Below are 12218 nucleotides of genomic sequence, written 5' to 3' on the forward strand. Positions count from 1 at the left end.
GTGTCATTGTTCACAGCCGATTAGCTATGGATGCCATGTAAAAGTGGGGCCTGGGACCTTATTCTGCAACATCAGACCAGGACATAGGGCCCCAATCTATTGTCTGCTCCTAAGAAAGGCTCAACTGGGAGAATGACACTGGCAGCAAATCAATGAGGGTCTTGAGCTGAAGCTAAGAAAGTTTCTCAGAGCAGACAACTGACACAGCCAAAGCAATTTCCTGGATCTCAGGTACACCTGAGACTGCCCCTACAACTAGTTCTGCCCTAAAGAGATCATGGGATAGCACCCAGCTGAGGTGGTTTCTCCCAAGGTAATATAGACAAAAAGAAGAACCTGTGTATAGTGTCACTGCCACTCAGAGCAAAACAGCTTTCCAGAAAACCAGTAAAAACAGCACATTAGGGCACAGTGGTTCAGGTTCCAACGTTATTGCTCTACAAGGATAGAAATATACTGCAAACAAAGCTATGTCCTTCTGTTGCACCCCCTCATCATGACAGCATTTTTTTTATTTTAAATGCATCTACATAAAATTGATTTCAATTCCTCAAATTTAAGGCACCAGAATGTAATGACAGAACCAGAGTTTACTTGTTTACTGTTTCTTGAGCAAGTTGGAAGATGCCCACTCCTGCTTTTGAGACGCACTGACTAAAAAGGCAGCTTGCAGAACCTTCTGTTGCTTCCCCAGCCCCCCCAACCTCCCAGAAGCACAAAACCATTCAAGTGCCTTATGAAAACAGGCAAGAGTGGTATAAAGAAATCTTCTATATGTTTAGACTTGAACAACTGAACTTTGTACTCAAGTATTTTGGGTCTGTGGGGTGGTTTCTTTCTTCATCAGTACATTTGTTTTTCTGAGCATAGCTACTGCTTATACTGTAGTGTTTACTGCTATATAGGTATAGGGGATACTTGCACTGCATATCAGAACAGAATAATAGCAGTTACTGGTTCACTTCTCCAACTTACTGGTATAATTTAAGCTGGAAATCAACATGTTATCAACTAGTAGATGTACTTTAACAGAATCCAGAGATGTAGCCTCTTTTGTTACCAGGTGCACAGTATATTTGCAGTTTTCTCTGTAACTGACTTTTAACTCATTGAGGGACAGAAAGTACAACTGTTCCTTCCCTGACAAAGCTGGAAGAATTCTTTCCTATTGCTTTTAGATCACGGCAAGTTAAAAACTCCAGTTTCCATTGACTAGCTTGAGCAGCCCTTTCAAAATGCTCAGGTGTCACAGGCAGGGTTGTGCCTATCCAAACTGAATATATAGTGCCCACAGTTCACTGTGCTGCTGCTCTTTCATTTCAGCTCTTCAAAGTGCAAGATCTTTGCTATTTGTCAGCAGTACAAAACCATTTCCAAGCAACTACACCATGTCCTCAATAGGAAAGCTTTTCAAAGGTAACTAAACCCAAATCAGGGTCTGAACTTCCTCAAATACAGTTCACGCTCCAGAGTTGTATGCCAGGATTTCACGAACAAACTCCAATGCATCACTTACATCAAAACTGCCCTACCAGTCAGCAGAAGCACCCGTTTAGTCCTGTCCCTTGTACCTGCTTCAGAGGAAAGCCACAAAAGATCCAATAACTCAGAAAGCACATCACACACATTTTCTTCTCCTCCTGTCAGTTTGTTCTAAAGCATCGAAAGATGTAAATTATTGATGTCCTTAATGTATGTCTAAGCATCATTATTCACATTTCACTTGTCTAATTTTAATAAGTAACTTACTTCAGTGGGAGCTTCATTTCTTACAGGAGAACCTCAGCCGGTTTTGCTGTCTCGCAGAGGTCGCGCAGGAGCTGATACTCAGCCCTGTAACGTCCCTGCAATGAAGAGTAATATTTTACTTTTCTTCATACTGAAAGTGATAATTTTATAGCAAAATGTATTTCATATGTACTGAAAAAGAATTCGAGTTATCTTAAGCCTTCAAAAGCTTTATTTTACAGCCTCTGGAGGCTGCTGATTAACAGCATCAAATGCTGTTCAGAGAAAATGTACATAAATAAAGCTTTTCAATCTTACTTCTTCCTCTGTGTTGGTGCTCCAGCCACTAAGCTCTCCAAAACAAAACCACTTCCAGTGTAACATAGATGTTTATATGGCACAAATTCTGATTTTGGACAGAACTGGCCTGTCAGTTTATGCTGCAAAGTCTGTGACAGAATTACCTCGATGGCAGCTTTCTTTGAGAGAAAGAAACAAACAGAACAAACTTACTCTGTTGCTGAAATCAGCTTTCGGTTCCCTTTAGTCTCACGTGTTCTGAGGTGGCGTTTTATCAGCTTTTCTGTCTTGAATTTGGAACAACTGTCTAATAAAAATAACCTGAAATAAACGACTGATAGAGGGAGCTCGACTCTGTGCCCCGCAGCAGGCGCTGTCCGAACCTTCCCCCCCCCCCCCCCGGTGCCGCCGCCATCCTCCCACCGCGGCAGGGCCGCCTCCGCCTCACAGTCTGCACCCCGGCGCTCAGGACACCGGCAGTCAAAGCCCGCGGGGCGCCCGCCCGCCGAAGGGCTCCGCGGGCCGGGCCGGGCCGGGCCGAGAACATCAGCTGCGGGGCGGGTTTAACCGGAGCTCGCCCGTCCCCCTTGGCAGTGTAACCAGACCGCGCGCCAGGCACGTGAACGGCCCTGGGTCGGTAGGACCGGACCTCAGCTCCCCTCCGGAACCCGCCCCCGGGGCGGAGCGGTACGCAACGCTCGCTCCTCATTGGCTATTCTCACCGCAGCTCGTGCGCGCCACTCGCTCCGCATTGGCTACTCGCACCGCTGCCGGTGCGCGCGGGCGGCGCTGCGGTGTGGCGGGCAGCTTGGCGGGAGGCGGGAGCGCGGAAGCCCAGCTCGGGGCACTGGCTGGCGGGTCTCTGCCCCGCCGCTACAGGCGGCCGCGCAACCGGTGAGCCCTACGAGGCAGCGGGGCGGCGCGGCTGTGGGGCCGGTAAGAGGCGGTTCCGTGCGCTGGGTGGGCCCGCGTCCCGCCCCGCCCCGCCCTCAGCAGCGCCCGCCCCTCCGGAGCGGAGGGGACCGTGCGGGGGCGCCCCCTGGCGGCAGGGCGCAGCTGCCTGTCGCCGGTCCGGGCGGAGCCGGAGGCTCTGCGGTTGCGTTCTCATGGCTCCAGGCGTGTTAATGTATTCGGGACCGTGGTTCTCCAAACGGACCCCAGCATGGCCACCGTTGAGTGCCTGAGGTCTTCTGCCAGGCTGCCGTCACCAGGGATGCCATGCTGCACCCACCCCAAGCCCCAGCGTGCCCGAGCTCCTCAGCATTGGTGTTGGTGGTCACATGAAGCCCAAGTGCTCAGCTCTAAGCGCTGAGCAGCAAAGACACTGGAGTGAGAGAATGACCCACTCGTGAAGCCTCTCCCAGGGAAGAGAAGCCTAACGTTTAATGTGACAGTAGCAGCACCAAAGAGGAGGCCCAGGATGTTTAAAGGACAAACTTGCCTCTGTGTGGATTCTGACTGACCAAGTGCTCCTGTGCTTTCCTGTGACTTCCTCACTAGAATTCAGCTGTTGACGAGAAGGAAGGACATTAGGATTGTCTGTAGAGCTGCTGCTGGTTATGTGAACAGGCAACTAAAGATAAATGTAACCAAACACCTTGGTCATAAGGAATCATCACCTCAATGGATTGTTACCACTGGATCTGAGGGTCATAGAGTTGAACACAAATACCACTGAAAGGCCAAAGGAACAAAGTGTCTCAAGGGCGTGCAAGTGTGTATTTAAGTAGATGCAGCAACATAACACAAATGTCTTAATTTGGATTTTTCTTAAGTGTAAAAGAAGCCCAGAGAAGCTGTGGCTGCCCCATCCCTGGCAATGTTCAAGGCCAGGTTGGACACAGGGGCTTGGAGCAACCTGCTCTAGTGGAAGGTGTCCCTGCCCATGGCAGGGGGTTGGAACTGGATGAGCTTTAGGGTCCCTTCAACCCAAGGCAGTTTGTGACTCTGTGATTCCTAGTTAATACTACACACAGTTTGCCATAGATTGACAGTTTATTGTCTGTCATCATATGCTTTGCATTTCCATCTGAGTAAACTGGTTATCAGGTTAAAACTTCCTCCTGTTGGTCAAAAAAGATATTTCCAGACTGATTCATTTCTCTCTCATGCTTTGAATGGAGCAGGAATTAATTAATCTGTTTAATACATGATAGTGGCACAAACAGGTTGTAATCAGTGCGATATAGTGAAGGATTAGAGCTGGGGAGTGAATACATCAGCAGGCTGAAATTACCATTTAGACTTTGCTCCTGGACATAGGAATGAAGTTACACATGACAAGTATGGTCACAGAGCTGGTACCCAGCCTCTGTGACTGCAGGTTAGTAACTGCTGCTCTTTGTAAGAGATTGCATGAGTGAATGGGATTGCACTTGGGGTGGGGGGAACCTCAATGACTAGGAAACACTTGTTAGCTTATGGTTCTTTCTTTATCCTGGTCTGTGCTGCTCCCCTGTGCAGCGCCAGCACAGGGCTGGGGCTCAGCTCACTTTGACACTCCCAAGGGCCCTGCTGACTTGTTTGGGGAAAAAGGTTTTGGCTGACTTCCACTTTAAGTTCCATGGTATTTCCCTGCCCTTCTGGAGAACAGAGTAGCAAGAGTTGAAGCTTTGGTGAAGTAAGTTTTTCAAACAATGTGCTTCAATAGAAAAGAGAGGCTTGAGGCTTACTGCCCAAGTGCAGAGACATGACAGGATGGCTGAAGAACACAGGTCAGGCCAGCAGCAGAGGGATAGAGCTGTAGTGTGTAGAAGCAACTGTATGTGCTCCATCAAAGTTGGCTACACTGAAGCTGGGGTCCTCAAAACACCTGAATTACAGAGATGGAAAAATACCTTTGCTACTCTGAAGGCTGTAAATATATGTCAAAATCTAAATCTAATTGAAATGTTCAGTACTAAGAATATGCGTTGCCTTTTTTTATCTCTGAAATAGATCATTTGCCTTCGTCTCTGAGCATCTCTTAAAAAATACCTGGGATTTATGAGCAAACACTTTTACATACACATAATAATTTCTCCTTCTCACCCAAAGTAAGTTACAGGTGGATTCTAAGTACAAACCTGCAGCCCCATGACTCTGCGTTTGCACATGTCACAGGATATCCAGTTAACTGAAGTAACTAGTGATGCAACTTCAGAATAAAACCTTGTGCACACCCATTTGCAAGCCTGTTATGAAATACACTTTTATTTACGCTTAGTTGTAAGCAGAGAGGTACATTCTGACTACATTCTATTGGAGGCTTACATGTTACAGAGCTTCTGTGGTTTAGTGCAGTAGTTTGTCCTGACCTTCTCATTAACACAGTCACTATAGTCGGTGTTACATTTACCACACTTGCAGCTCACAGCCACAGGGTAGGAGTAATAAGGGATGGTGTGATGAGGACAGCCTGGAATCAGTGCTGTTTGATACAACATCTCTTTGTATGTGCAAACGTTCTGGGACAGAGCACTTTTGAGTAGCAGCTTCTTGCCATTGCTGTCCTACAAAGAAAAAAGAAATGCATTGTTTCACTGAAGCATCTATGAGCGTCAGAGACCTCTTTACACTTAGAGTAGTGTGAATACTTTCAGTATGCTGCTGTTTGGATCTGTAGTTTTGAATCTGTGTGTGATTTGGGCTCTCTACCCCAGTAGCTCAAACTGGGGTAAGCAAGGTGAACACATCTATCTGCTTGGCTGAGAGTGCTGACAGTGCTTTGTAAGCTTAGTGGCTACCTGCTGACCAAGGTGCAACTTCAAATGCTACACTGAACAGTGAAGTGCACACACAGTTTTTGACATGTCTACTTGTGAGATACTCTCCAAGCAAGCTGTCATAGCAGTAATGGGAGTAGAAGTTACCTAAGGAATTTACATTCAATAAGAGTGACTAAATATAGTTTACTTCTCACCCGTTCCACCCTGACCCCCCAAACTGAGTACAGAGGCTCTGCAGTGGCAGCAGCAGCCAGTTCTCTGCTGTGCCACTGGTGTTAGGAATTCCCTAGCTCCAGAAGCTTGACATTTCTCCTCCATACCTTCACAACAAGCTAACTCCAAACCAGTATGATCTGCCTGTGACAAACACTATTAGATCTGTATCATCATTTACACCAGTTTCCCAGTGAGAGCATCACTTGTTCTGCAGTGATGGCTGTTACAGAAACAACTGCCTAAAGCAGAGTAACAACTTGTACCCGAGTCATGCAGAATCCGGCACAGATGGTGGTGTTGATGGCTAGGCAGTAGGCACATTCCCTTTTCTCCACATGGATTACGTACTCCGATGGGGCACAAAGTGATGCTGTTTGACAAAAGGTCAGGCCAAAGAGGAGAGACATCACAAAGAAGGGACTCATACTGGATGGGGAGAAAACAGACAAACAAAGCAAAGTCTCAGTAAAATTAGATGTACCTTCCAGCCCCCCTCTCAGAATTGACAAGAACAGTTATGACAGTCTTAGACTAGAAGTAATCTTCACTTTTTTAGCTGCAGCCTGACAACATCTTTCCAATCTCAGACCTTTAACTGAAACAGTACTAACCACTGAACAGAAGGATAAACAGGCCATCACCAACATACAACAAATTCACTTCCCCCCCCCAAAGCATATTGCATGAAACTTCACTCACAAGTGATAAAATGCTGATACAGAAAATAACACGAGCTAAAGGATTTGAAAATGTGCCATGTGAGAGAGTATGAGCTCCGGGATCAACCAGAGATGCCAAAATAACCTCACTGGGTTAAAAATAATTTTCTAAAGAAAGTGTCTTATAAAATGTGCAAGAGAGAAAAGAAGCAGCTGTGCATAGCAGGCATTGTGCACCTCCCAGTTGGCTCAGAGGCGTGATGAAATGGGAACACTGCCAAGAATTAAATAATAGACTCAAGCAAATTAAAATAAAGAACATCAGCGAAGAGTTCAAATCAACGTATCCTCGCTTCGTCCGGCTGTTGTGCTGACCTCATTCCTCATACCTGCTGGGGGATCCCGATAACAAAGCTTTGCTTAGCTCCAACACAACTCCAGGCTCTACCCTACATCCTCCAAATTACAGCCTTTAAATGACAGTGTCTACAAACACATGGACATCACCCTCTAGTCTCTTCCAGCTGCCAGTTTCCCATCGCAAAAGCCATTCGTTCCACAGTCTGGTTTACCCTGTAGCTGCAAGTCTGGAAAGACCAACCTCTTGTCAGCTGAATTCTTCCCTAATACAGGAACCTGATTCTGCCTTGAGCTGGGAGAGGCAGTGACCCAGCACCAGCTCCGTGTGTGCTTTATACTCTCCAGGCTAATTCCAGGCTGATCTTACTGTTTATATAATTGCATCTGAATTGCTGCTTTCTTATCGCCAAGTCATCTATTGAAAATTCATACTAAACCACAAAGCAAATGTGATAGGAACAAATGTCTCCATAATATCCTACCCTGGAAACTGGAGCTGGAAATCTAATTATTTTAACAGTCATGCTCTCATCAGGCTTTTAAACTAACCACTGCTTAAAAAAAGTTATTATTGATGAATTTAACCTCTACATAGGACAGCAACATCACAGCAGGAAGGGTGGTGTGGAAATGTAGTCATCCTGGACCACACAGGACTAATTCTACGCCTGCGTTTTGCGGAAATTTAAGGAAGCGTGGCTTACTGTGGGCACTGGTTACCAGGCAGGTACAACTGCGAGAGGCAGTGCTACACACAGAGTGACAAATCTCAAAGCACTTGTGCTCAGTGGGGTGGGTTTGGTGCAGCCTCACTTATCTAATGAAACAAAACACCAGGAGAAATTATCTGGCCTCAAAACTATGGAGCAAATAGTGAAGTAACAAAGCAATCTGCTCTGGAATAGCAATTGATGGGGGAAAAGCTTTGAAGAAACCACTTGGTGTAGCACAATGAGAAGCAAAACACTGCACTAACACTAGTGAAACTGAGATGTCCATACATGGGAGAAAGCACTTGTGTTTAAGGGTTTGTTTGTGGAAAATCTGAGAGGAGGAGAAATAAGAAAAGTTTGATAAAGCCACTGTCCTCTGCTGCTTCACCAGTGTCCAGCCAGCCTTCTCCCTGTGCTTATTCACTGCAGCTCTGCTAAAACCTCCCCTTTCAGTGAATCGACTAACTGCCACTTGGACCTGGATCTGATGTATGTCTTAATGCAGGTCAACCACATTCCTGATTTATATAGCCATAAGCAATATGATAAAGTTGAGTTTGAGCTGGTAAACATGGTCTCTATTGGTGTTTAGCTAATTCCTGAATAATATTGTCTTCTTTTCCTGAGGTTTTGGACTGCTGCACACAGCTCTGGGTCCTGGATTAATTCTCCTTTTTTGGATAACATGATAAAATTCTTATTCTATTAAGACAAGCCAAACACTTTCTGTTTTCATGGAGTTTCTACTTCTGGGTTAATTTCTACCATATAACTTCTCAGGAATTAAATATAACTCTTTGTGGCTTAAGGACATGAGCAGAGTATTAATTGTACTCTCAGTAACATCTGTCCATCCACACTTTGCAACACAAGTGTAACACTTATTTTGCTACGACTCCCATACATTATTTAACTCTATATTTTCTGACATATTTAAAATGCAGTTAAACATACAGGTTATATGAGTATACACATACATACACCCATATGTAGATAACAGGTATACATATATACACACACATTATATATACACGTATATATGAAAAATACATATGGGTTTGGTTGTTTAAAACTTGAATCAGAGAAAAGAATGTTCATTCTTGGAAATCTTAAGAGTATTTCAAAGGAATCCTGAAAGGAAAAGGAAATAATTCATAAGACATAATCCTGGAGAGGACAAAAAGTGCCCCAAATAAGAATAAAACCTGGCATTCCTAAAGCAGGAACATTGTGTGTGGCTCTTGCAGCACAGCTGAGGTAGGTGCAGCTGATTCTTCTCTCTAAAAATTTCACAGTGATTTACAAGCAGGGCTTTAGGCATTTGGAGACACTGGTCCTGACAGGAAGACCCCCACATTCAGGTTTAACATGTCTTCCACATATCTCTTAAGAATTTAGGCAGAGGCCAGATCAGAGTATGAAGACATATACAAATCTTTTGCTGCTTCAAAGTGCTAATTCCTCTGATTTGAGACAATTGGGTGTAACTGGGGGGGGTTCAGATTAGGAGAAAAAAGGATTTGCTTTAACAAGGTTTAGGGAAATGTCGTCTGCAAACAGCAATAGCAAAGAAAGTAAGTTATAACAATGCTTGAAAGTCTGTCACAGTAAAGAAGAAAAAGGGAATGCAACGATAAAAACTAGCAATGAAAAAAAGGAAACCAAACAACAACCACTGTTAGAAGTGAGAAGATGCAGAAGACTTGCATGGGAAGCTGGAGATTAGGAAATCAACTTCTGTCTGGACAGAGGCCAACAGAAACATCCAGGGCCATTGCTAGACAAAGACAAGCTGTTGGTGCAGAGGAAGTGCAAAGTCTTCAGTAAGAACATGTGCATTTGAAAATGTAGTGGCTGAACAACCAACATCCAGGTTTGCAACAAAAGATATTAAACAAATTGTATAAATAAATATTTTTAAATGAGCCCCATTAAGTGGCTAATGCTGATTTCAACAAGTCTTGCACCACTGAGGAAATTTCAAAACATTAAGTGCTAATATTATGGCAATATTTAAAGAGAGAATGCTGACCCAGGTAACTCTCCACCAGGAAGCCTGACATCTATCCCTGATAAATCAGGTAAAATAACAGAAAGTTGATACAGGATTTGAGCAATAAAGAATTAACAGATGAGAACATAATGCCTGTCAAGATGGTGTTACATAAAATAGGTCATGCTACACAAACCTGATTTATTCTTTGAGGTGATTACAAATTTGGTTGTTAAGGCAATTACATAGATGCAATGGCCTTAGTTCCATCTGTCCAGAGCCCCAGTGTCATGAAGATTTAGAGCTCTTAGGGTGGTGTGTGCTGAATGTCAGGAATTATTAATCATTGGAGCAGGCAGTATAATTTCAGCAGTGAATTTATTCACTGCAACTTCTTTTTTACCCAGCCTCTGAATGCCCTGCAGTGCATTACAGAAATCTCTGAGTATTAAGAATGGAAATTCATCTATATGGAAGCACAATAAATTAGTCTGAGTGGACTCTGAGACTGATGTGACTGCTGCTGCTCCTCACACTCAGGTTAGCTCCACAACAATTACGGTCACAGAACCTCTTGGCTACTACCTCTTCTTTGCTGGCATCATGTTAGCCTGCCCGTCTGTCAGAGAGGCACTGACCATCACCAGTGATACACACATTCACATCTTTGCAGTAACTTACACAAACTATTAAGCTGGTAGGAAAGCTTTTCGTTGATTGTCCTGCTGGACATGTCCATAGAGCTCTTCACTACTGACCCCTCTGAACACCTGATGGGAGCGAGATCCCACTACCTCCTGGGAGCAGCAAGACAAAACACTGTGGCAGGATAACAAAGTCCAATGTGGCAATCTATGAGTGCCTGAGGCTTCTTTCATCCAGTTTCCTAAAATCCATAGTTACAAGTCTGATGCGTATGGATCCTTTTCTTTGGTTGCCCCCCTGCTGACCTGTTGAGTGATAGAAATTTTTAATGTGCTTTTACAGCCACCAGCTTTGTAGCCCTGTTCTGGAACAGCCAGTTACACTGTTAATTATTTATCTTTAACCTTTCTGTTAACTAAAGCAATCCATCCACTGACATCAGTTACTTTACACTTTCATTAAGTGAAAGACAGGATGCTGATGTTCCATGAGAAGTGTTTCAAGTGATCTCTATAAACAGAATTCAGTAATAGTGAAATTCACGGGTTCATTACCCAGGAATCTCTTTAACAGGCTAGAGAGATTCAGTGCATACCACGAGCTTACGTGTACAAGTAACTTAGTAGGATTCTCTGTTATTGACCAACGCCTAAGACAAAAGTAGGAAAAATGAGCAGAAGGTGTAACATTATTCCTACTCACTCTTCCCCTGTTAGCACAAGGAAACCTTTGTGATCTTACGAGCAGGTTAGCGTACTGAGTAACTCCTGTTTCCACTGCACGTAGCACTGTAGATATTAAAATGAAACCATGTCCATGCTTGCAAACAGCAGTGAATTAGAAGCTATGCTGATGAAAACCAGACAAAGCCCATCAGATTTCTAAACAGATTAGTATTCTGGTAGAGGAATTACTTCCAACCCCATCCTGTTGCAAACCTCCACTGATAAAAGGAAATAAGATCCTAATATGCTGCCATAGAAACAAGTGGGTTTGCCAGGTTTTGCATTTAAAGAGTGCAGCTGCTGAATTTCCAAAGCAAGTCTCTGTAAGAGCTGGAAACACAGCTCTCAGCTCTTCAATTTCCAGATCCACAGATGACTGCTATTCCCTTTCGTTCCTAGGATTAGCTGCAGCATTTTCTATCCACCACAGATTAAGACAGCAATTCTCTGTTGCGTATCATATGCCAACGATCTCCATTTATGGTCTGAAAATACTTCATAATCCTGTTTGCTGTTTGGCTCATACAATAGACCACTTTGTATTTGGTTTCATTTCTTTGGAAAGTGCTGGATATTTCTGTTATTCTAAGATACACAATCACTACACTGAGAACATTTAAAACCCCAAACAACTGAGACAAGCCAGAAGCCTTCTGCAGTGTTCAAATGACTGGACCCACCCAGGAGCACAAAAATGCTAAAGGGAAAAGTCACAGACATTTCTCAGTTGCAGTGTTCTCCTGATGGCACTGGCAGTCTGATAAGCAGCCAGAGGTAATCAGACAAGATCATCCCTGATGAAGATCTGGTGTGGAGACTTGATGCTACATGTGTCCAATTGACTGTTTTAGATTTTAGATCCCAGTTTACGCTAATTATATACACTTAGGCCAAACTTCAGGGTCTGTTTCTGTTTCTCGCCTGAGGCTTCTGGCATGCAGTTCTGTCAGGTGCTGCTCTCTCATTCCTCTCTCAGGTAATCTCCCATAGACACCTGAGAAAGAAGGGTCTGCCACAGCTCCGGCCAACGTGAATGTCTGCCTGGGAAGAAGCCACACCCAGATTCCAACTAAAAATTAAAACAGCAGTAAGGAAAGAAAAGGGAAAACTGTTTTTCCTCATGAACCGTTCCCCCCCCACCCCCCCAAGATACTCCTGGTAGAAGGAAGCCA

At 44.3% G+C, this 12218-nt stretch overlaps 1 protein-coding gene and 1 long non-coding RNA gene across 7 annotated transcripts in view; both read right to left on the reverse strand.

The window, feature by feature from the left end:
- Nucleotides 1-2830, reverse strand: part of LOC115602295 — a 111978-nt gene extending 109148 nt beyond the window's left edge. For 2 of the 4 annotated variants that reach the window (XR_003989642.1, XR_003989639.1), the window contains exons 1-3: nt 2452-2647; nt 2242-2335; nt 1750-1844 (exon numbers count right to left, since the gene is read on the reverse strand). This is a non-coding gene — a long non-coding RNA (uncharacterized LOC115602295). Of the gene's footprint in view, nt 1-1749; nt 1845-2241; nt 2336-2451; nt 2648-2750 lie in introns of those variants that run through there. The other 2 variants (XR_003989641.1, XR_003989640.1) reach the window with 2 other exon arrangements.
- A 2362-nt stretch (nt 2831-5192) lies between these two features.
- TSHB (thyroid stimulating hormone subunit beta) lies at nt 5193-12158 on the reverse strand. 3 transcript variants are annotated; one of them, XM_030473073.1, is made up of 3 exons: nt 7212-10351; nt 6215-6377; nt 5193-5519 (listed from the first exon to the last, which is right to left on the reverse strand). In XM_030473073.1, the coding sequence occupies exons 2-3, from the start codon at nt 6374-6376 to the stop codon at nt 5277-5279; spliced, it is 405 nt and encodes a 134-aa protein (XP_030328933.1). In that variant the 5' UTR covers nt 6377; nt 7212-10351; the 3' UTR covers nt 5193-5276. The 3 variants fall into 3 exon arrangements, with proteins under 3 accessions (XP_030328933.1, XP_030328931.1, XP_030328932.1); XM_030473071.1 differs by lacking the exon at nt 7212-10351 and adding an exon at nt 10358-12158 and having other exon boundaries at nt 5205-5519; XM_030473072.1 differs by having other exon boundaries at nt 5205-5519; nt 6215-10351.
- Between the last annotated feature and the right edge of the window lie 60 nt (nt 12159-12218).

The sequence above is a fragment of the Strigops habroptila genome, chromosome 18 (genome assembly GCF_004027225.2).
Source record: "Strigops habroptila isolate Jane chromosome 18, bStrHab1.2.pri, whole genome shotgun sequence".
In the NCBI taxonomy this organism is placed as follows: domain Eukaryota; kingdom Metazoa; phylum Chordata; class Aves; order Psittaciformes; family Psittacidae; genus Strigops; species Strigops habroptila.

Bases quoted from the DNA above. Each gene is read 5' to 3' on its own strand.
- TSHB (XM_030473073.1), bottom strand. From the start codon at position 6,376: ATGAGTCCCTTCTTTGTGATGTCTCTCCTCTTTGGCCTGACCTTTTGT. The intron at 5,520-6,214 runs GTACAAGTTGTT...TTTTCTTTGTAG, and splicing joins CCGGATTCTGCATGACTCGG to GACAGCAATGGCAAGAAGCT.